The following is a 23754-nucleotide window of genomic DNA, read 5'->3' as shown; positions in this document are numbered from 1 at the left end:
CACTGAAAATTTGAATTTCCCGCCAAAATTTTTTTCACTGAAAATTTGAATTTCCCGCCAAAAATTTTTTCACTGAAAATTTGAATTTCCCGCCAAAATGTTTTTCACTGAAAATTTGAATTTCCCGCCAAAATTTTTTTCACTGAAAATTTGAATTACCCGCCAAAATTTTTTTACTGAAAATTTGAATTTCCCGCTAAAATTTTTTTTCACTGAAAATTTGAATTTCCCGCCAAAATTTTTTTTTCTAAAAAGTTCTGGAACATTCCAGAGTTTTTTCGAAATTTCCAGAAGATTCTAGATTTCCAGAATTTTAGAATCAGAAAACTTTAATTTCCCGCCAAATATTTTTCTCAGAAAATTTGAATTTCCCGCCAAAATATTTTTCTCAGAAAATTTAAATTTCCCGCCAAAATATTTTTCTCAGAAAATTTAAATTTACCGCCAAAATTTTGGGTCTTACCACGATGGGTCTCACCACGATAGGTCTCACCAGGATGGGTCTCACCAGGATGGGTCTCACCACGATGGGTCTCACCACGATAGGTCTCACCACGATAGGTCTCACCAGGATGGGTCTCACCACCACGGGTCTCACCACGATGGGTCTCGTCACGATGAATAAATAAATAAATATTAATTAATTAAATAAATATTATTTAAAGAAGTAAATAATAATGAATTAAATAAATATTAATGAAATGAAGAAATAAATATTAATTAAATAAATAAATAATAATCAAATAAATAAATAATAATTAAATAAATAAATAATAATTAAATAAATAAATATTAATTAAATAAATAAATAATAATTAAATAAATAAATAAATATTAAACAAAAAAAAAATTAATTAATTAAATAAATAAATATTAATTAAATAAATAAATAAATATTATTCAAATAAATAAATATTAATTAAATAAATAAACATAAAAAGCCACACAGAGACGTGTTTCTTTCGTTTCTCTGTTCGTTTTGCCTGTTTAGAAATATGAGCCAACTGTAAAAACCTCAGAATTGACAGTTTAATTTTTCAAAAAAGCCTCTATTTCTTTTACATGTCTAGTGGTAATTCATGTTCCCAAACCGGACAATAGAGTGCGGCACATAAATTAAAGAAATACATATTTTTCTGATTTCCAGTTTCTAATATGAAAACGGTATCTGAGACAATACGAAGACGCCAGAGGGCAAAAAATGAAATTTCGAACTCATTGGGAAAATCTTCGTATTTACTAGACTTTTTTGGAATTGCCTTAGATTAGGTGATTTTTCAACAGGGCACTTGTAAAATTGGGCAACACAATTTTTGACAACCAAGGAGTACAATAATTATTTTTGCTGAATAATACTTAGTTCTTCCGTTCTCCAATTACTCGGTCACACTTAGCACTTTCCAGTTTATTCTGTTATAGAATTTGTTTCAATGAGTAACGTTTTTCTATTCAATTTGAGAAAACTGCTGAAGTATAAGCTTTTTAGAAAGATATTCAAAAAGGATTAACTGTTCTTTTTCAGATACGAAAAGATTAAAACGGTGTAAGATAATACTTAGAGTCCATTTCTACCTCATAATCTTTTTTTTTCTCAAAAACATTTGAAATACACGTTACCTAGCAACTCTGAGACGCAATAAATTTATTGCTTGACTATTCGAAATGCTTTGACCATTAAATTTTTTGACAATTGTGGCAGTTTCCGAATCTCGGATATTGAAATTTCAGTATTTTTCTGTTTGCTGAAAACTTGCGATTGCCGTTAGTTTGTATTATGCTACTACCGCATTTTTCAAAAAACAAACGTTGGTTATTAGTTCAGTTTGAGCAAAAAGATTCCTTGAATGTTTGCTATGATGAGTGTTTTTTTGTTGACCGCCAGAAACTGTATCTTATTTAAAATTTAGAGTTATTTGTGGGAATCTAGTGTTCAAAATGTAAATTTATGAGAAATTTATTCATAAGAGCCAATATTGTCACTGTACTTAACATTTTTGATGTTCTTATCTCAAAAACTTGGGCCTCATATTAATAATTTTGTTGCAGAAACAATGTCTGAAAAGGAAACCCAACATTCTACAAAACATGAACATGACGGGGACTTTGAACAGGGTACCGTTTGAAATTTCTCTAATTTGTATTAACTTCAATGTATTTATTTTAGAGTCTCTATCATCACCCGTCGACTATCACCCTCAACAAAATCTGGAGCAGGAGGACCTGGAGGAAATTGAAGCAGGTTCGATTTTTTCAGTCAAATCCTTGCTGTTCAAAAAATTGTGTTTCGCTCTTAAAAAATCAAACGAGGATCACTTGTATATTGAGTTTTTATAAATTGTTCGGATAAGGGTTAAAATTTATTTTTTCAAAACATTTTTTGACGTCGTTCCATTAAAAAACTCTTTTATTTGTTTTTAATTTGGGAGAGAAAAATGAAAGACGCCGGTGTGCCGCTAAGCTTCACAGTGCTTAGAACCATGAGACTTTATGCTGCGGGTGATTACAATTTCTTGCGAGATTACATAAATTTGCTTTTAAGCTCCAAGTGATGTCGCTGCAAAAGCCGAGTTGATGAAAAAACCAGTGTGGAGTTAGTTTTTACTTAAAATCGAAATTTAAACATTATTTTAACAGAAATTTGCTCTAAACTTTCCACTAGTTGTTGATCAAAAATTAATTGAAAAATTCGGCTAGATACGGTAATATCTCAAAAAATAATTATTGAAGAAATCACGCAAAAACATGCTCTATCCCGGTTACCCAAATTACAATTTGTGCATAATTTATAGGTACCACTTCGCCCACCTACAATCCCGGTTACGAAAACAGGATTGCCAATAGAAGTGAGTTTTCTAATTTATATGCTTGTTTTGAAGAATTATTGGTCAACTAATTCTGATTGTTTTTAATCTTGTAGTTTGAAACCACCGGAAACTTCTTGACATTTAGGAAACTTTAGGCGAAGTCTTAGTGAATTGTCAATTTTTGAAACAAATTTGAACCTTGCATATGTTTCAGCAAGAATAACTAAAACGGAAAAACAATTGAAAAATTACACAGAAACTAGTTTCATAGAAAATGTTTTCTTATTTCGGCTACAATAAGTTTTAAAAACATTTTGCAGGTCGCTCGCCAATCATCTATGAAAGTGAGTTGCCCATCTGTAATGATTATTTCAATGCTTATGTAGTAGCAGTAACCCAAAATTAAATGACTCATTAAATTCTATATTAAATGACAATTCGAAAAAAACGGAAGGTTAAGTTACATTTTATGCCAAAAATACCTAAACAAAAAGTTGTTCTAAAAATCACAGTAAATTTTCGAAAAATCGTTGAAAAGTTTAGCGGTACGGCTACTACATGAGTACCATGCGTTCGATTTTTGCACGAAAATGTATTCCAAGTCGTTTGAGTTTGTCAAACCAGCTTTTCAGGTACTTCCCCAAAATTTGAACCACCAGCCGATCACGAATGTAAGTTGATTCAACTGCTATGACCTCAAAATTTTCAAGTTGCTAGAAAGCACCATTCAACACAAAATCGATTTTTGCAGTTTTGAAATTACACAGAATGTGTTAGCTCTTTGATTTTGAACATATATATATAAATTTATCTAAAAGTCAATGTGTCCGCAGTAAATGCAAGTTTGAAAGTTATTTAATTTTGCATTAGAATTAACTGATGGGTACGTTTGAAATTTCTGTATCCCAAAGCGTCAACACTGAAAAATTTATTTCAAAAATTTTAATTAATTAACGTTTAAACTCTTAAAGTCAGAAACAGTATGGAAAATACAATATTGCCAACAGCCTTTTGATAAACTAGAAAAATCAAACAATTGAAAATTTAATTATTACTTTATGAGCATAATTTTTGCATCACATCGTAGAGTACACAACTAAATATCGTAAATTTAATGAACACATCTCATCACGTTTCTGATGAACCAGTTAAACTTTTCAAGACTTCAACATCTAAAAATCATATTTTAGATGAACCATTTATAATTCGATTGCATCTTATTGATCCATCAATCCATCACATCCATCGTGGTAAATTTAGACTTTTTGAAAACGATTTCAAAAACGAAAAATACAGGTGCGCAGAAATTATAGGGAATCTTTTTGCGCGCGCGAACTTGCGTTTTTTTCGTTGGCTGTCACGTTTTTTGTCATTATTTTTGTTTTTATTTGATTGCTGACATAATTACCTTTCTTTTGACATAAAATACGTATACACTTTCTGCAAGATGAGACCACACACCTCATCGTGAATCTATCGTTCATTTTTACCGAGATGGTGTTTCGGCACGCAACATCTCCCGTCGCCCGAATGTCCGATTTCACTTGGTTTACAAGACAATTACACAGTTCGCGGAGTTAGGCTTGCTTGTTGATCGTTTTGGTCGTTGTAAACGTGTTACTCTAACTCCGAACTCCGAAAAACTCCGAAAAAAATCAAAAAAGACTGGTCTCAATCAGATGGACTACAGTATACAGGGTGAGTCAAAATTATGGTAAGTCGAGGCGCGCGCGCGAAAGTTCTGTGGTTCGGGTCTCCCCGCCAAAATTAATTGATTATGTTATTTCGTGTTTTGTTCATTTATTTTTCCATCGTTTTTCCTAAAAAATAATTTTTTTTTCGCAGGTATGAGAGCGTCACCCATGCGTGAACCCATCGTTCGTTTTCATAGGAATGGTGTCGCGGCGAAGAGCATTGCTCGACGGCTCAAAGTGTCTGAAAAACTTGTTTCTACCACCATTGCACGGTTCAAGGAGCTCGGCAACTTTTCCGATAGATCCGGACGCGGAAAACCCCCCACAGTCACTACACCAGCGATGATAAAAAAGTTCGTGGACGCTTCCGTCACAACTCCGGGCGGTCGGTCCGTGCGATGGCCCGAGAATTGAAAATTTCGCAAAGTTCTCTGTGCCGAATGGTAAAAAACAACTTGAAATTGAAGGCTTACAAAAAATCTACTTGTCAATTTCTGTCTGAAGCTGCTAAAATCAAGAGAAAAGACCGTGCCATGAATCTACTCCGAAGATTCAGAAATGGAGCTCACAGGAAGGTACTTTTCACCGACGAAAAGATATTTTGCATTGAGCAGTCTTTTAATACGCAAAATGATCGAGTTTATGCAAAAACTCAGCCAAACTCCCGCGTTCAGCGTACTGGTTACCCGAAAGGAATCATGGTCTTTGCCGGAATCACTGCTAATGGAAAGACTCCACTCATTTTTGTTCCACAAGGGATAAAAGTTAACGGAAACAACTATTTAGATATGTTGAAGACGGAACTCATGCCCTGGGTCAAGAAGCATTTCAAAAAAACAAAATGGACTTTTCAGCAGGATGGGGCGCCTGCTCATAAGCACAAGAACGTTCAGGCATGGTGTGAAAGCAACTTCCCGGACTTCATCGCTTTCAATCAATGGCCACCGTCATCCCCGGATCTCAATCCGATGGATTACTCAGTATGGAGTGTCCTCGAAGCAAAAGCTTGTTCAAAACCGCATAGGAATATCGATTCGTTGAAAGATTCACTGAAGAAGGCATGGGACGAGCTGGATATCAACTACTTGCGCGCCACAGTCGACTCGTTCCCTAGGCGTCTGGAGGCCTGTGTTGCTGCTAATGGAGATATTTTCGAACTTTAAAATGTTTTTCTATAGTGTTTTTTACGGTGAATAAAATGTGTATAGTTAGAAGTTGTTTGTGTTTCTGGAAAAATGTATGGAGCACGGGAACTACTTACCATAATTTTGACTCACCCTGTATGGAGTGTCCTCCAATTGAAAACATGCTTGAAACTACACATAAACCTAGAGAGTCACTGAAAAAATAATCACTGAAAAAATTACTAAAGAAGGTGTGGAACGAGCTTGAAATTCCTTACTTGCGTGCCACGGTTGATGCGTTTCCGAAACGTGTGCGGGTCTGTATCGAGGCGGATGGAGATATCTTTGAATTAATGGAATTTTGTTTATTTTTTTCCGGAGAATAAAACCCATATAAATGTTTGTTTCATTTTTTTCTACCTTAGGTTTTATGAAGCCGCAAACGATTCCCCATAATTTTTGCGCACCCTGTATACATGTACCCTTGAAGAATAACAGGTCTGTTTGATATCTGAGAAAAAAGATTAGTAAATAAAAAATTGTATATATCTGTGGTGAAATTGTTCAAACTTTTAATGAACACAAAATATGAACACAAATATTTAGTTTTGTGCAAAAAAAAAGCTTCAGCGTTACAATTTCGTTTTTCATAGTTTTAAGGTTTTCTGCATAGATTGGGTAGTATTTAATTTTTTATTATTTCTTATTTCCAGTCGCGGCTGAGCAGCTACCATCGAATTCTTCGCAATTCGATGTTGCACCACCAAGTAAGTCACTCAGTTTTAAATCTAATAATTTCAGTTTTTCATTGTGAATTTTTGAGAAAGTAAAAAGTTACATATTTTCCACGATTCTTGCGATAGTTGAAAAAATAAGAAAGCAACTGAAATAGTCATTGTGAAAAATGTTTTAGAACAAAACAGAAACATGGGAAGTGGTTTGATAGGATAGAAAAAGAGTGGCAAATATCTAGTATATTGTGCCTACATAATAAGTGGGTACGTTTATTCGTTATTTATTCCGTTGTGTGTAAGGGTCAAAATAGTAATAGTTATTACAACTACATTAATTTTTAGGCTCAGCGTTTTAATTTAAAAATTGAGAATTTAAAAACAGTTAAATTTTTCAGTACTTAAACATCTAAAAGATTCATTTCAGATGATCCCACTCCACGTTCACCATCTCCACTATACCGTGGTAAGATTACAATTTTTAACACCTGTTTTCTAAAAAATTGTTTTTTTTGCATGTATTAAAAAAAAAAACATTAAAGAAGCTGATTTTTACAGAATACTCTCCCCACTCGCCGACTTACAACCCTGATAGCCCGAGCTATGGAGAGCCATCCGGTAATCAGATGATGTTGAATTTAGCTATTCGAGACTTTTGATTTTTCAGTCGCGGCCGAACAGCAGCGTCCAGCTAGTTCTGCTCGTTATAATGTTGGCCCAGCAAGTAAGTAACACTATTTTAAATCGCAGTTCTTATAACTAAAACTTTTTCTTAGTAATTACTTTGTAGTTGGAGATTTTAGTCCACATTTCTTCTGTATGTATGTATAGTGCTGAAATATGTTTGCTGGTATTTCTGTAGTAGATGTACCCGGAATTCTTCTAGTATTTTAGGTTTAGGAAAAACCATTTCAAATTGTAAGCTTAAAAACAAAAATTTCATAAGAATGACTACTGACGAGTTGACCATCAAGAAATTTCATCCATTCCAAATATTTTGGGGTACAGCTAATAAACAAATACCATTTTGCCAATTTTGAACATGCAGCCAAAACTGTTGATCACAACCGTCACTAAAATATTGTTTAGAACTTATAATTTTTTCTTGCAGACAACTTTGCCGTTCAAACCCCATCTCCAGCACAAATTGCTGCCTGGGGTAAGTTCTTGAGTTTCGAATTCTGTTAGCTGCGTTTTCACGATGTGACTGTTTTAAATTTGATGAATAAGTTAAAAACTTTAGGTTATTCCGGGGTATCAACGGTGGAGTATGAACAAATGAAAAACAAGAACGAGTACTTGCAAAGGGAACACGCGGAAATGCAGAAAAGTATTAAAAGGAAGGACCGAGAAATCGAAAGACTTCGCAGCAAGAATCGGAGACTCGAAGAGGAGGGCCGCAATATTCGCGAACAAATGCCGAGCACCAGGACTTGCCAGTCACGTTCCAGTGAACGTAGAAACAAAAAGAGAACCAGCCGCTGAACATCGTTTTCCTTTTTCCAAACGGGGCTGAATATTTTTCTATTTTCTTTTTAGTTTATACTTGGATTTTTCAAATAATTATGTTTTTGCAACACATTTTCCACGAATCAAACAATATGTCTCAAAAATTCAAATTTTCTCAAAATCATCTAATAATTACAATTTTTTTTTAATTTTTAATTTTTTCGAGTTCTTTTTTTTCATAAAAAAATCTTCAAAAAAAAACATTTTTCCCGGATACAGCCCTGTTGTCCACTCTACAGAATTGGCTAGCAAACAAGCCCGTCGTAGATCTAATATCACTAATATAAATGTTTTTGTAGAAAATAAAAGCGCTCTGTTTCGTTCTTTTTTTGTAAAATTAGCTTTAATGCTATGCCTATTTCCACCCAACAGCAAATAGCCTGTGTAATTGCCTCTATTCTAATTTTCTCGTTTCAGTTCCATTTTTTTAAATTATGCACAGTAACAATTTATTTTAAACTATCATATTGGTAATTTTGATGTTGTAGTTCCAATCATTTGTTGTAACTTTTAATTAAATGTTTTTATGGGAAACATTTTATTATACTGAATTGCTTTAATCTGATGTGTTTCGTAGCATTATTGTATTTTCTTTTCAAATCAATACATACATAAACTTAATTTTTTTAAAGAATCCAAAAACCATACCGTCACGGTCATAAAAGTATGGAAAAACGATGTTTCCATTAATCAAGCTCATTTTATTAATCGTCATAACTCAAAAACTAAATTTCGCCGACGTGAGAGCAAAACTTTTATAAGCAAGCAATATAAAATGTAATGTAGATTATTTTGCTACTAATACCTTCTCTGTGAAAAAACATATACATGAGCTTCAGCCGATTTCTGATTGGATGTTAAAAACTGGCCTGTCAGATGTCTGCCACTGTAACTTATTTCATAGGAATGCTTGTGAAAAATATTTTACAAAAAATTACAGAACAGATCATGGACAACATTTAGCTAGTTGACAGATTTTTAAAATATCTTTTAGTTTTTGAGTTATGACGATTAATAATATGAGCTTGATTAACGGAAACATCGTTTTTGCATACCTTTATGACTGTGACTGTATATATTTTAGTGTTACATAAATAACAGGTTAGTGAAAGTCCGGGCTGACATCTTGAATTATTCAAAAAAAAAGTTTTTGAATATTGTGTGATATTTCAAACTTGATGGCAGATTTCATTAGTACACACATATTTTAGGTTTTGTAAACAAGCTGTAACTGTAAGAATATACATCAATTGTAAACAGTTGCATGGCTGTAAAAGTAGAAGTGCATAATATTTTTCTGCGCGTCTCAGACAACTTTCTTTTTATCTATTATTCTTGCATGAATCCATTATTTTTGATTAATCCGTCGGGGGCTACACTAATAATATCTGCAAGGTTTTTCGTAAACTTTCCGTATTGAATGTTCAGTTACTTTTCTGAAATTTCAAAATGTATGGAAAATCGGAAGTTATCTTTATTGTACAATAAAAACCATGTTCAACCCTGAACAGAACAGAGAATTCAATGACTTTTATCAACAGAGAAAATCGTGAATGTTTTTGAAATGAATATCATTTTGAATGTTTTAGAATTTTTCTGAGATGAGAAAAAAAAGCGGGTACGTGGAGGAGGGATGGGAGTTTTGATGGATGTAATTAAAGAATTGATAAAAAGAGAAGAGAGTGAAAGAAAATGAGAAATGACGGGGTATACAACATTAGACACTCGATTAGCATACAATTAAATGAGAGAGAGAGGAAAATAAACCAATTTTTTGAAGAAAAAAAAAGTTAAACGGGACTGGTTGTGTTGAGGGTGACAATGAGCATACTACAAAGGCACTACTTGTATTTCAAAGACTGAAAGATTTGAGAAGGAGTGAACAGGATTCGGGAGTGGGGGGATGGGGAAGGCGGTACAGACAAAGCTTATCTGATAGAAATGGGACACAATTTGAGACAAGTATGAAAATTTGATTATATTATAGGCATAGTACAGTCATAACGTGATGTGAGGAAAGGTTTGCTTCAACGGGGCGTGTTCTTAGGTGAACATTCACAACATTCAATGTTGAAACAATATACAAAAATGAAATGACCAGATGTATAAAAGGTTAGAATAGGACTGCTCTTTCAAAGAGAAAAGTATTATTTTTATGAAAAATAATAGCCAAAAAAAGTATTAGCAGTTTGTGATTTGAGTAACATTTCAGAGATGATTTTGGTATGAATATGTGTGATCTGAAAGTGTGATTTTTTTTCTTCTTTTGTCTAACCATAAATTTGAGCAAATGATTTTCTCGTTCTTAATTGAAATAAAAACTACTTGTGTGATTCATATGGCGGAGAGTGACAAATAGACGGCGAGAGGGGGTTCTAAATCGACAAGACGAGAGTTTTTTTTTACTTGTTATTGATATGAGCATGTTGACGGTGGAGAAGGGTGGGTAAATATGCAGTGATAATGGAGAAGATTTGATAGTGCATTTGAGCTGCGGAGACGTTTTGAGCATGAAGTTTATAAAATTGAAGTTTGATGGAAAAATAAGTCTAGTCTGAATTTTCCTTTTCATTTTCTAACGTTTGTTCTGTTGAACTTTCTTCCGATGATCCTTCTTCATGTTCAAATACATTGCAATCATCCTGAAATTTAGCAGGTGAACTAAGTTTTCAATTTTTTTTTCAAATTTACCTCCGTTGTGGTACCTCCATAATTGCTATCCTCATCAAAGTTTTGCGGTGTGTCTGCTGCTGAACTACTGTTCCCAGTACTTTTGCGATCTCCGTCCTTTAGGTTAAGCTGTGAAAGTTGCTCGAACAGGTCACGTTGAGAATGTGATTGTGATTGAGGACGCTTCCAGTAAGTGCTTCCATTGGGATGTTTGGTGAAGACGCGCACTTCAATTTTGCGTTCGTTCACAATATGACGACCGCTGTTATGAGCTAGACAACGATCTGCTGACTCCTTGTCTTCATAGATCACAAATCCAAGGCCACGTGGTTGACCAAGGATCTCAACTTGATCAAGAGTTCCAAACGTTTCAAAGTAAACGCGTAGTGAGTCAACAGAGTGCACGCCGTTGGTAATTCCGTTGAGTAGCAGCTTGCATCCTGGCGCTGGATCGGTTTCAAAGAATGGTGGCGGAATCATTGATGACATTTGCTCACGTGGAATAGCTCTTTTCGAGTCAACCTGTAAGATTGAAAAAATCATTTTGATTTCTAGATTTACAAGTATTCCCAACCGTCTTTCCTCCGAGCTTGTGTGGCCTGTCATTCATCGCCGACTCGGCGCTGAAAATTGAGGCAAATGTAACAAATCCGAATCCACGAGAGTGCTTTGTGTTTGGGTCACGAATTACGATCGCGTCAACGACGGGTCCCCATTGCGAGAAATAGTTGCCGAGCTACAAGAAATGAACATAAATCTCCCAGACAACGTCAAATTGTACAAACCTGCTCGTCTGTCGTGTCATGGCTCAAACCTCCGATAAACAATTTGCGAAGCTGTGGTGGGCTATCGTGTTGGTACTGGCCCATTCCCATTTGTTGAAACTGCTGGAATAAAGCATATTTGAAAATTGACCGAACACCAAGTTTTAAATTATTTTTCTTACTAACTTTAAACGTGTCCCACAAGTATGGAAGTTCTAGGATAGTTATCAAATCAGAAATATGCATTCGCCGTAAAATGAGACACTCGTGGTTCATTAATATTTGGCTAGTGTCTTCTAATGTGTAAGAGTGTTGTTTCGGTGGTGCAACGCTGGTCAGGTCAGGCCGCTCTAGATAAACGTTGCTCTGTACACTGTATTCTGTGATCCGTTCCCCCTACTCTCTACGCTCTCTCATTATCTCCGTCATTCTGTCTTTCCATCACATTTTTTTCTTTTTTCCTCTAGTGATTGAGCTCATAAACAAGTGTCGACAAGGCTAGAGAATAAGACAAAAAATGAACTCACTCGTAGCATCTGGTGTAATTCGTATGGGTGTATTACCGGGTAACCATTCCACTGTGGTGGTGGCGGCATTCCACGGTTCATCATGGCAAATGGAAATCCGCCCGATTGAATCATCTCAGCAACCTCTTAAATTATCCATGCATACGTTATGGACACAATTGTATATTAATTACCTGGTGGGTACGGATATGGTCCGTACATTGTCTGATTGTTTGGGTCGGCGACGAACAGCTTAAAATCAAATATTGAATAAATATTGAAAGTTTAAAAATTGAAAAAAAAAGGTGAGACAGAGTGATAAAAGATATATTAGCCGGTTTGTAGACCTGGCGTGAAGAACAATATAGAAGAAAGGCACAAGTTCACAAGAAACACTTTTGTTCGAATAAAATGCACAAACAATAAATAGGTTGGTGTAGTACTATGACCAAATCAAGATGACTTACGGAGATTCAAAAAGTAGAGAAAATATATATTGACAAAAGGTCAATACGATAATGATACAAATATTTATCAGATAGTTATAAAACGAATAGTGAATTAATAAGTTATAAATGTTGCAGATAGTTGCAGTGTTGATAAATGGGCAATCTGAAAACAAGTGTGTCTGTTATAAATATTTTTATTGGGAAATGAAGAAAAAAAACATGAATCTCCTACATCTCAAATTGCAAAAGAGCGCAGAAGTTCTCAAAAACGAAAAATGACAAGCTAGGAGGCGGGGCATCTCCTCCTGCATCGAGGTGGCCGTGATGAATCTACGGTCCTTTAGTATACACATCTATTTCTCTGAGCCGTCCTATTTTTTGGCTCAATGTCCCAACAAAACTAGTAGGTGGGACTCAGGGGACGAAATAAGTGAGGAGCCGGCGGCCGTACTGAAGTATGGGGTCCGCGCCACTTTAGCTTTAATAGGTTTAGCACCGCACCGATTTTTATGGTTCTTTATGCATCAGAATCTTAACTGCTTTCACTCAAACTACGGCTACTGCTACTGCTACTGCTGCTTTTGCCATTCTACATATAAACTCACATTTAGTTTTGGGATCCAGATGATCCAGCTTTAGGGACGCCTGGAATATTGATGCTCATCAGTGATGGAACTGGTTTTTTCGGAGCAGTACTGGTTGGGCTACTGTTGTTAAGCGAGTTTTGAGCCTAAAAAAAGTAGGATGGAAATAATATTTCACATTTCCGGAAACAACAAATATACCTTGCTAACTTGAGCCTTCAACGCGTTGGTAAGCATGCTCGATAAATTGTTGGTAATCCGATTCATTTGCGGATTTTGTTGAGCAGCTGGCTTCTTCGCTGGTGGTGGCTGGTTGTAATCGTTCATGCCCAACTAAAAACAAAATCAAAGTTTTCCCCGATTGAGACTGAGACTTACTTTGAGCCCTGGTGGCGCATTGGAGAATGCAATCGGATTCAAACCATGAGTCATTTTCATTTTTTCTGCCTCTGATGTCCCACTTGGCGGTGGCTGGGCTGTGGATTGGACCGGTGGAGGTGGCACAATTGGAGCTGCTGCCGAGCTTGTGGGTGGTGGAACACTTGGCGGAACACTGAATGGTGGTGGTCCCAAAAGACTCATCGGCGGGGGAACTGCGTACGGAGCGGCCCCCAAGCCAATGTGTGGTGGGGGCATGCCCAGTGGTGGTGGAGGCATCCCAATTGGTGGCGGCATGAACGGAGGTGGACCCATTCCTGGAGGAGGCATCCCCATGTGGTGAGGCATTGGTTGTCCATATCTATAATAAAAAGATGAAATAATGAAAGATGGATAAAGTGTGTAAAGTGTCCTACTTTAATGACACGAGCGATGAAGCGGAGAACGGCATTGGTGGCATGGGGGGTCCTGCAAAATCATAAGTCGGTAAGTGTGAAGAAAAAATAAATAAAAAGAAGAGAATGTGCCGATGCATTTTACTTCAACCTAAACTCCTGACACCAGCTGCATTTTCAAAGCACATCATTCGAGTAAAGGTTAATCGTTTTCTTAGATTCAGAAGAGCAGAAAAAATAAAATAAAAAGCACAACTAACGTTCTTGAGCAATATGCACCGTTTTGCCATCAAACTTGAGCACATCTTGCATGTGACGTGGCATGTTCGCGTGAATTCGTTTGATTTTCTCAAGCTCCCACGCTGCCATGTCTTCCATCTGCTTTTTCATTGCTTCCTTCTTTTTCACAATTTTTCCCATTGCTTGATCCAACTCGATGCTATCTCGAACAACTTGAAGAAGTTCATCGTCGGTGATCGTCAATCCCTGAAATACATAACATATAGAAGACTTCAATGGTCATTCGGAAATCAGAGACCATTTATTAACATATGAATGGAACATCAAAATAGTAGTCGTGCAGCAAGCACTTTCGGATTGTGTCTGGCCGAGATCATATGTGGGAAACCGCTCAATTGTTGAAAAAAAAGCCAAAAATCTCTACAGGAGAAAAGGGGAAAGCGCGTCAACAAGCACACTGTATTGTTGGCAATGCGTTGCCGTATTATAGTCAAGTTTCAAAGTTTTCTGTTTGCTCAGGGCACCAGGAGCCGAGGATGTGCAAGGAAGTGAAACCATTTGAAATCTATTAACTCTTGTGCGAACTAACATATGGAAGAAAACTCGTATTTGCAAAAGTCAATGAAACCGCAATAATACAAAATACTCAAGCTGGAAAATTGCATCACTATGTATGATATCATTTTGGGATTCGGTGATACCTGATACCCATGAGTAAAGGAAAGCAAGGAAGATCTAAGAACACACATCACATTGGCCTTTCCGATATTTCGATTGAAACGTGAAAGATAAAAACCGCGGCAAATGTGTGAGACTGTGTGTCAATTATGACCATCTGTGTGTGTCTAATCAATTTTCTCCGTTTACGAGGTTGATAACAGAGCTCAAATGTTACAAATTCATTTTTGCATCATTGGCAACACATAAGAGTTATGGAGAGGGCGAGCGAGACGGGTTATATTTGTGGTTCTCGAAACACACCATACGTATCACCACTGATAACAGCCGACAACTTGATTGAGGAAAATGTTTGCGAGTAGTCCGGGCCACTCAGAAAATAAGCACACAATTGATGGTGTTGCCACCAATAGGGTTTGTGTAAAGGATCGCTACTCGAAGATCGTAAGCTCAAGTGAAGTGTCACTAGCCTACGTATCGCGGAATCAAACTCTCATTCCACAGTTAAATGTTCTTCTTCAACTTAAATCACTGAGTATTTTGTATTCTGTGCACGAATGTTTCAATTATGCTGCTAATTGTAGCCATAGCCATTTGTAATGACGTTAACAGTGCGAAACAAACAAGAAAATGCGCAAAACGGATTGAGAATGATGCAATTTCACAAAATAGAAGATTGCCGATAACGCCAAGAGAAAACTAGAAAACTAGCGTGGAGAGGAACTACAGAGAAAAAAAACGAAAAAGAAAGATAGCCGCAAAGTTCATTTACCGGACCCATGATGCAAAACTGATAGCTAACGATAGCTAACATGCCATAGAAATTTGAGTCGTTCTTACAAAACAAGAAACACACAGATTTGTTTGCGTGCTCCTTCCACCTAGCCTCCAAAATCAACTTTGAGATGAAGGAGAAGGAGAAGATGGACGTACGTACCCATTCGATTCTCTAAAACAATTAGCAGAGTACAATTTGTTCTCGCAACTCACAATGAGCCGCTTCTGTATGTTTGCAATAGCTCTTGACTTTTCGTAGAGTGATGAGCGAACAAGCAAATGAGAAGAGAGAAAGAGTGAGAGAGAAAGATAAAGAGTATATACGGTCACTCCTTAGATCTTCTTGTCACTAATACCATAACTTAAAGGTGGAGCGCTAGTGGGGCAAAAACGACCAAATATCAAAGTAAAACTTTTCAAAAATTTTTTTAATTGAATTTTGTTTCAAAATGTGGCAATTACAAGTTTTTCATTTTTATTTGGAAGTCGTCGATCAAAAACAGTATACTTTCCAATTTTATGATCTACTTATGTTTCAAATATAATTATTGAAACATTCTAGGAATTCGAACATGTGACAGTGCTATAGTTATTTCAAAAAATGACAAAAACACAGTAATTGTCACTTTTTAATTGCCAAAAAAAAACTTTCAACAATTCTTTTGAAAAGCTTTATTATGATATTTAATAATTTTGGCACCATAGAAGTGAGTTTGATCCATTTTCTCACTGGCGCTGACTTCTAGGTGTGATTTAACAAAAGTTACGCAGGTTACAGGTAACATTGCATTTTTGAAAGCAGCAGCAAAACAAAAAAGGCACCTAAGAGGTCCACCTAAAGAGCAATAGTTCTGTTGGTGCCACTACATGCAATTTTTAGGATTTGCCATGCACATCACACTGCTTCAAGTGAACTTGAAAAACCGTTGAAAACCGAGGTGTAGTAAGAAAAATGGGACTACTTGCGACTTGCGCAAAAAGCCTAGAAACGCGACTCTCTCTCTTGCCCGCCACTGACGAGTGCAAGGGGTTGAAGGGTTGTGGCGACACTGGGGACGCAGCACAAAAAAATGAAGAAAATTGATATTCGGAAAAGCCGACACAACCAGACGCTTCCCCAAAAAAATTCTATGAGAAAAAAAAGATGTAATTGTAGCCTGGCAGTTTTTGAAAAAAAGGAGAATATTTGTTATTGAAAGATAACATTTTTTCATCCCGAGTAAACTTGATTGCAAGAAAAAAAAATTCAGAAGCGTCTCGGCCGGAGCCAGTTGGTTGGACCGATATTGTGATAAAATCGCAAAAGTTTCAAACATCTTGATAGACCGATAGACGACTAGCACCACACAAATAGAGTAAAAGTCAAGCAGGGGCTGTCTGTGATTGATAAGCATTCGGAACAAACGTTTTTTTTGATGGAACCCTTTGGCTCACAGGCTTCCGGAAACAGCACGACGTAGCACACACAGCTCGTCGTTTTTGTGACTTTCGATGAACCCACACAAACACATACCCGCTTCTCTACAAATTCCAGCAGTGACAGACATTTTTGGGTGGCAACAACTGGGAAAGTGAGCTCTTTGGAGACTTCAGGTCTAACGGTTGATCTCTTCTTATCGTCGTGTCGGCGTTTTCGGGAATGAACTTCGCGAGTCGCATGTCTGCAAAAATGTTCATGTTTAGATAGGGAGTAATACAATGCGCCAAAATGTGTATTAACCATGTGACGGTGTAAAGTGCGACCGATTAATCAAACGATCAATCCTAAAAAATCAGACACGGCATGCATTGTTCCTTCATTTGCAAACGAAACCGAAACACTCTAATTTGATACAATAGACACTGTCTGTTGCTATATCATTTTCAAAAATTTTGAAGACTAACCTGCGTGGCGGGGAAAAAGACGAGTTCCGATGTCGGCTTGTTGGCGATTGCGGACAGCTGAACTGTCGAGCGCGAAGAGGTGGCGTGCGAGGCCTGAAACAACGAAGAGTGTGAAATGGAGAAAAAATGAAAAGAAACACAGAAACACAGAGACACAGAAAGATGATATGAAATGGATAGTAGCCGTGAAATTTTCGATTAAGAGACGACGAGGCGGCGGAAAAATTGTAAATAATTTTTAAACCTAAATACAGACTATGAGATAATAAACAGAGTGGGCTTTTCAATAAACCTTTTCATGAAAATATGCAAACATGCATAATCTAATGCAAGTACATAGGTGAAAACGTTTGGAGTGTTTGAAAGGTCGGAAGGTCAAAATCGTAATCCTATAAAAGTTGGGAGGTTTTATTTTTTTTAAGTTGCGCATCTTTCATGTGCAACTCTCTATATCTCACTGTCTCTCTCTCTCTCTCTCTCTCTCTAGTTTCCTCGCATCTAACATTGTGCACACACAGGAAGGAGAGGTCAGAGTACGAGCACTGCGCAATAGGAAAACATCTTCCTTGAGTGGGAGAAGGCGGGCAGCGTCTTCTTCACAAAAGTAGGAGCACCGGGGATTTGGGAGTTGAATGAGAGAGGTTTGGAGAACGAGTAGTAGTATAAATGATTAACTAGTTGTGTACATAAACTCTCACACACAAACACACACCGACCCACATCTCCAAATCATTACCGTAATCGGAGACAGATTTGACCTACAACTACTTTGGTGGTGTCAGTTCTCATATCGACGTTCACATTTTTTTGAATGGCGGATGAGGCGCAAGGGAAAAACAAGGCTGACAACTAGCCAACTCTTAGATGTGTTCTGTTTCTGGAGATGCGAGGGATTCGTATTTCCGCATTTTCTTGGCATAACGTATTTCCGCATTTACGGAGTATTTGTATTCTCACACTTGATTTACGAGATCAGGAAGATATTGCTCAGGGAAAGAGCAATTAGAACAAAAAATAGGTAAGACATGTATACATTGGCCAAAAACTAATACCATTGAATACTTGCAAATAAAATGTTGGGATACATTCATAGATTCATGGGCCTAACTGATGCCGAACTAATCCTTTCTTTTCCACTTTTTCGACACGAAAAGATTACTTGGGGGGTCCTTCGTGAAACATTCATAGGTTGGACGTGAGTGACGTGACGTGATTATAGTATATGGGATGAAAAAAAAAGAGTGGGTGACCTTGAAAAGTGCGCTCTGGACACAGATGGCGTCGAGATATCTACCAAAAACTATTTGGCGGCTTACACTATGTCCCAGACTATAACTGACACTACTAGTGTGTAGAAACAAAAGAGACTGTTTGAATGGAAGAGCAGTCGGACGGAGCCGAGTCGACGACTGAGGTAGTGCCTCTGTGTGAGGCCCTTGCGAGTACAATGTGCAGTGTGCTTTACGCGGTGTTAAAGATAGCTGTGCCACAGGTGGAAAAGAAAAAGAAAACGGGAGAGCAAAAGTGATGGATAGTGATGAGAAGCCGCACGGCCAACTCACTACCCCCGGAGGGCCCCCGGGCGACTCAACGGGGCTCATTAAACTGTTGGGAGAAAAAAGGTTGCGGACGTGCAGTTTGAGAAGTATTTTTTTTTTTCATTTTTTCAAACGCGGTTGTTTGACCAATATCAATAGAGAACGAAAAGATGAACTATGTGTGATAATTAATTTTGCTGCAGAAAATGCGTCACTAGCGTGGCAAATGTTTTGGAGCCGCCGGTTACGTGTTTGTAGCGTGCCAAAACATATCAAAACTAGAATATTAACAAATAGAAGATATCCATTTTTTGGGGGTCGTTAAGTGGCGAGTCGCCCATCTTTTCTAGTTTTTTTTTCCTGATTTCTTCTCCGTAAATGTCTTCGAATTCTTCCAGAAGCGATCCAGCCAGAATTTCAAGCTACTAGAAAAGGGTCCACATTTTTTGGGCGTCTTTATTTTGCCATGCTATTCTCTTTGTCTCTTTCTATTTTGTTTTGCTTTTTCTTTTTTTTTCTTTAAGAGCAACACGAATTGACAAATTTTTGTAGTAGATGAGAAAAACAACACTTAGAGAAAAAAAAATATTCCCGGCACTACAGAGATCAAGTGAAGTTAGTGTTTCAAAAAGTAATGAAAACACATTATTCTTGATGAAGGTCACCATCGATCTTGTCCACATTGCCCGATTGCACTCATCTCACTTGATAAGAAAACTTGTAGCACGGTAGTTTGTTCTCGGTTTGATTTCAACTTTTGTTAAAACTTAAAAGTGGGGTATTTTCGGAAATGTGAGCCCAAATGCTTTCCTCTAATCACCCACTGAATTTTAATAATTTGAACAATGCACTACAGAAATACAATTCCTGGTGAAAACTATGCGGAGGTCACTGAACTTTTGGTTTTGCGTCACGAAAGAATTACGTTGGAAATGTTTCCGCAACACAGAAAACGAGCGATAAGAAGTTGAGAAAATGAATAAGAAGAAGAGAAAAAGACGAGAAATGAAACGAATATATCCGAGGGTCCTAAATAACAAAATATCGAGTGACAAGAGTCCGACACATCTAAAGGGCAAGCAGGCGCAACAGGCAGCAACCAAATACTCAAAAGATGATGGCTTCGGATGAACTCGTGGGGTCCCATCATTCGCCTTGAAACTCGATCTTCCACCGCCGCCGCCAAACCGCACCTGCTGTCCGAGGTGTGCCGAGATGAGCTGCTGAATTGCCCTTCGTTTTGGCGAGAGAGGTAGTATGGCGGGGCCTGTCAAAAGAAACAACCAACTAATATATTCACGGGTATGCAAAGTAACGCATTGCTTCAAAAATTTCGGCCGAAACGCAAAAACTTGCCAAAAGGAGAGAGTGGGGAAGGAGGCCTCCCTCTACCCACGGGTGGCATGGGATGTTAGACAATAATCGAGAAAACTACACATTTGTGGACCCTCCTTCTTCGACACCCCGCCTATAATTTATGTATCGGAGGGTGGGGAAGAAGTTTTCTCCAGACGCTAGATAGAGAAGGAAAAAATATATATTCTCTCCCTGCCGCTGAGCCAACGCATCGTAGGTGGAAAATATAACTAGATAACTAGAGTAAACATGTTGACACTGTGGGGAATTGAGAATAGAACAAACGGATAGAAACCAAGAAACAAAAAGGTAAAAAAAAACCAGAGTTAGGTTAGCACAGAAGAAGAAGAAGAAGAAGCCGATAAGAAGAAACATCGAATTCATTCTTTGATAGTATGTTGTTTTATCGGTGAAGAAAAAATCAAATCAGCAAAAATCAAAGCACAAATCATTTACAAACGATGTATTGTTGTTTCCTACGTTTTCCTACGTGCTATCAAATTAAAAATGTTCTTTGAAAATATGTTTATAAATCTGCGAAACTGTAAGTCTTTTCGCATTATTGCAAACTAGAATGAGTATCGCCTATACCTGCCACTATTCGCAATGCGATAAAAATGACAGAGTTAACAACTGGACCTTGTTATGACTATTGGAATGGGGGTTTTTGAATGGGTATTGTTCGCTTCAAAAAGTAATGTACCCTACGTTCAAACGTTGTTAAGTCGCAGAGAATTACAAAATTTAAACGGAAAGAATGTTGTAAACATCAGGGGATTTTTTTTTTCAATTTTTTCAAGAATATTGCAACAGTTTAACAATGGTGTTTGTAAAACTTGATAAGTGAAAGTAAAGTTGTTCTAAACCTGTCAACTTTGCTTAACAAAATCAACTGTCTTCAGTTTTCCTTAGAATGCAAAGTGAACAATGTTTTGAAGTTAAATTTGTGATTTTTTCCGTCTTGTGGTAGTTGGCTTGTTTTGCTCACGCCGGAACCAAAATAGTTAGTGTTCAGTGTTAACCGAACAAGAATAGTAAATTGAGCCGAAATATTTTTCTAAGAAAACATCAATGTTCTTTTAAAACGAATCACGGAAAAAAAAACTCACTATGGTTCTAAACGTGACTCTAAACGTCAGCTAACGTGACTGCTACTTAAAACTCCTTATAAAATAATAAAAGTAGCTCTTTCATAAACGTTCTGCAGAAAACTTTATATCTAAAGATATCAGTCAAGGTGGCTCGGTAGAGCGCATTGTAATGTATAGTTTACAAGGTGCTTTCAACATGTTTCCTAATTAAATCAACAAATGTATATATTTCAAGTGCCGTATATCCTCTATTAGTTTTGCACCCCTTTGCTCAACTTTGGCAGCTCATATCTCAGTAGTCGTTTGTTTTATAGAAAAGTTGTCAACTGATAAAATATTTGTTAGATGTTTTTCTATAGTATGTTGTTTGTTAATTATTTATATGTTCATAACAAAATGAGATATGAGCTGTCAAAGTTGAGCGAAGGGGTGCAAAACCAATAGAGGACATACGGTATTACAGAACATTCAGAATTCCAGACTCATGAACAGAGTTGTATCACAGGACTTAGTACTCACCGTTTTTCACGTTTGCTTTCCTTGTTCAGTTTTGGTTCGATAATTGGAATCGGCTCCTGTAAATTTGAGTGATACTTGTTAAAAATTTTTAACAATAAATTCCATACCATATCGTCTCCAGTCAATTCTCCATCGCTTCCTTGCTCGCGAGTTTGCTCGATTTGTTTTGGAGATTCCGGCTCTTCTGGTGGGGTTTTTGGTCCAATCTGGAAAACAATTTTCTTATTTTGTGCGGAAAATATGATTTGGGCATGTGTTTTTAATAATTTTGCCATTTCGAAAATGATAATTTTGCTTTCCTTTTTTTGCAAAAGCGAAGTAGAATTGGATGCACATTTTCATTCGTATAAACCCATATTTCTACGGCAACACATTGCCGAATTATCGATTTTTTTTTCACTGGGCAAATGCTATTTGCCCATCTGCGAAGACATTTTTTTTTAATATTTTAAAATTTACTAAATTTATTAATTTGTAATTATATTATTCGCAGGAAAACCGACGAATTTTTTGCAAGAAAAAATTTTAAAAGCATGATAACTTACTCGTTTTCTTCCAGGAATCTCGCCATCATCCGAGACATCGTCGAACTCTTCATTAACAAAACCAATAGACTCACAAGTTGGTTGGCCTTCTGGAGCTGGCTCTGGTGGTGTTCTTGGCGGATTTCTTGGCCGTCCAAACTCATTGAGCCCATCGTCATCCTCATCCATTGTTGCCATAACTGCTTCTTCAGCTCTCTGACGTTCCAGAGCAATCGCTTCAGCGGAATTTTCCATATCTTGCAAATATGCTTGCGTTGCCTCGAAACTCTCTTCTCCAATTTCGCCGTCTTGCAAATCGATATCCGGGTTTTCAACAGGAGGGTTGCCGGCAGAGTCGATGACGTTGTCACGTTGCATTGTTGCACACAGAATGAGGACTGTATAAGAAATGAGCGCTCTCGCGGACTCCGCGGAATTGAGTGCAAACGCTAGGCCACGGCCGCTCGCTCTCTCGCCGTCTCTTACAGACACACGCTATGTTGCTGTGCCTGTAGATTGGGGAGGCGATATGTCGTCACTCTTTTGCAGAATATTGGTGGCTACGTGTTTTTATAGAGATGCAGATGGAGATGCACCAAATTAATGAAAAATATAGAAGAAGGGAATGAAAAGTTTTACTTTGTTTTCATTATCGTTAAAAAGCAAATAAATTTCCGTTTAGTTATCTTTACACTGTTAATTTTGTTTTCAAGGAAATTTATAATTCATAGTTTTTGATGTTTCTTTTTGTTTTTTGATCAAATAACTAAATCGCTGAAACGCAAATCTATTTTTTTGTCGATTAGTTTTTAAAGCAAGTATTGTTGTATGCTATTCAAAAAGGATTTTTTTCCACAAATGGCACTAAAACATTATAAATTCAAAAAAAAACATGAATTAATGATGAGCAAATCGTTACTATCCGGGACATACACCTCAGTCCCATAAATTAACTTAAAAAACATATTTTTAGGTGATAGGGGGATCCATTTTTAAACGTTTTTCGCATTTTAACTGAAAAAGTATTGCAAATATTGCCAGTTTTTTAACTTACGTATTAAATATTGTATACAGTTCGGTCGGTAAAAAAAATCAAAAATATATTGGTCCGTGTACCACCCCGAGAAAAATATAAATTATGAGTGACTTCTCTTTGAAAAAATTATAATGATAATTAAATTCATTTTTCTAAAATGTTAAAAAGCAATTATACATGTTTAAATAATTTTCAAATGTTCTAAATCATGATTAAAAATTTTCACACGCTTCGAAAAGTTGTTTTATTTATTTTCTCTGGAAGCGAAATTTGATTCAGAACGTGCAGATTCATTCTTGATTCAGTTTTATTTCAACTCTTAGAAAACATTTTTTAAATCCCGAACCTATTTTTTGTGTAGTTATTGTGCAACAAGATAGTCAAAAAAGCTTAAAAAACGAAATCAAAGTAGAAATACTAACAAATTTCATTCACTGATTGCCGGGATTAAGAAAAACCTGTTCAAATTCAACAATTTTTATTTTGTAATTTGATTGCTCAAT

General features: G+C 36.7%; 3 protein-coding genes and 3 non-coding genes across 9 annotated transcripts; 3 read left to right on the top strand and 3 right to left on the bottom strand.

Annotated features, from left to right (window-relative positions):
- Window positions 1-266: 266 nt before the first annotated feature.
- On the bottom strand, window positions 267-415 carry H28G03.9. The gene has a single exon (NR_071008.1). It is a non-coding gene; the product is annotated as an Unclassified non-coding RNA H28G03.9 (non-coding RNA).
- Window positions 416-2051: 1636 nt separating this feature from the next.
- H28G03.3 (BZIP domain-containing protein) lies at window positions 2052-7838 on the top strand (the record flags this gene model as incomplete). The annotated part of the gene is made up of 11 exons (NM_001373293.1): window positions 2052-2112; window positions 2165-2239; window positions 2790-2843; window positions 3125-3148; window positions 3437-3475; window positions 6336-6389; window positions 6781-6819; window positions 6912-6971; window positions 7021-7077; window positions 7465-7512; window positions 7597-7838. 11 exons carry the CDS (start codon window positions 2052-2054, stop codon window positions 7836-7838), a joined length of 753 nt encoding a protein of 250 aa, NP_001360090.1.
- Window positions 7839-9321: 1483 nt separating this feature from the next.
- On the bottom strand, window positions 9322-12054 carry hrpa-2 (RRM domain-containing protein). 3 transcript variants are annotated; one of them, NM_171681.5, is made up of 6 exons: window positions 11997-12054; window positions 11824-11948; window positions 11318-11419; window positions 11107-11268; window positions 10554-11054; window positions 9322-10504 (listed from the first exon to the last, which is right to left on the bottom strand). In NM_171681.5, exons 1-6 carry the CDS (start codon window positions 12022-12024, stop codon window positions 10412-10414), a joined length of 1011 nt encoding a protein of 336 aa, NP_741783.1. In that variant the 5' UTR covers window positions 12025-12054; the 3' UTR covers window positions 9322-10411. The 3 variants fall into 3 exon arrangements, with proteins under 3 accessions (NP_741783.1, NP_001380004.1, NP_741785.1); NM_001392774.1 differs by having other exon boundaries at window positions 9323-10504; window positions 11318-11416; NM_171682.5 differs by lacking the exons at window positions 11824-11948; window positions 11997-12054 and adding an exon at window positions 11483-11598 and having other exon boundaries at window positions 9331-10504.
- Window positions 12055-12184: 130 nt separating this feature from the next.
- H28G03.2 (WW domain-binding protein 11) lies at window positions 12185-22597 on the bottom strand. Of its 2 annotated transcripts, NM_171678.7 has the most exons (11): window positions 22237-22597; window positions 21799-21897; window positions 21692-21747; window positions 17188-17280; window positions 16817-16964; window positions 13869-14094; window positions 13630-13681; window positions 13214-13574; window positions 13037-13168; window positions 12857-12981; window positions 12187-12414 (listed from the first exon to the last, which is right to left on the bottom strand). In NM_171678.7, the coding sequence occupies exons 1-10, from the start codon at window positions 22591-22593 to the stop codon at window positions 12859-12861; spliced, it is 1647 nt and encodes a 548-aa protein (NP_741780.1). In that variant the 5' UTR covers window positions 22594-22597; the 3' UTR covers window positions 12187-12414; window positions 12857-12858. The 2 variants fall into 2 exon arrangements, with proteins under 2 accessions (NP_741781.1, NP_741780.1); NM_171679.5 differs by lacking the exons at window positions 16817-16964; window positions 17188-17280; window positions 21692-21747; window positions 21799-21897; window positions 22237-22597 and adding an exon at window positions 14147-14579 and having other exon boundaries at window positions 12185-12414.
- Window positions 17699-17761, top strand: H28G03.8. Its single transcript, NR_071007.1, has one exon. It is a non-coding gene; the product is annotated as an Unclassified non-coding RNA H28G03.8 (non-coding RNA).
- H28G03.7 lies at window positions 18628-18705 on the top strand. Its single transcript, NR_071006.1, has one exon. It is a non-coding gene; the product is annotated as an Unclassified non-coding RNA H28G03.7 (non-coding RNA).
- Window positions 22598-23754: the final 1157 nt, after the last annotated feature.

This window comes from Caenorhabditis elegans, chromosome X, assembly GCF_000002985.6.
Source record: "Caenorhabditis elegans chromosome X".
NCBI classification, from domain to species: domain Eukaryota; kingdom Metazoa; phylum Nematoda; class Chromadorea; order Rhabditida; family Rhabditidae; genus Caenorhabditis; species Caenorhabditis elegans.
The sequence above is the reverse complement of the archived record's forward strand: the minus strand, read 5'-3'. Positions and strand labels throughout refer to the sequence as shown.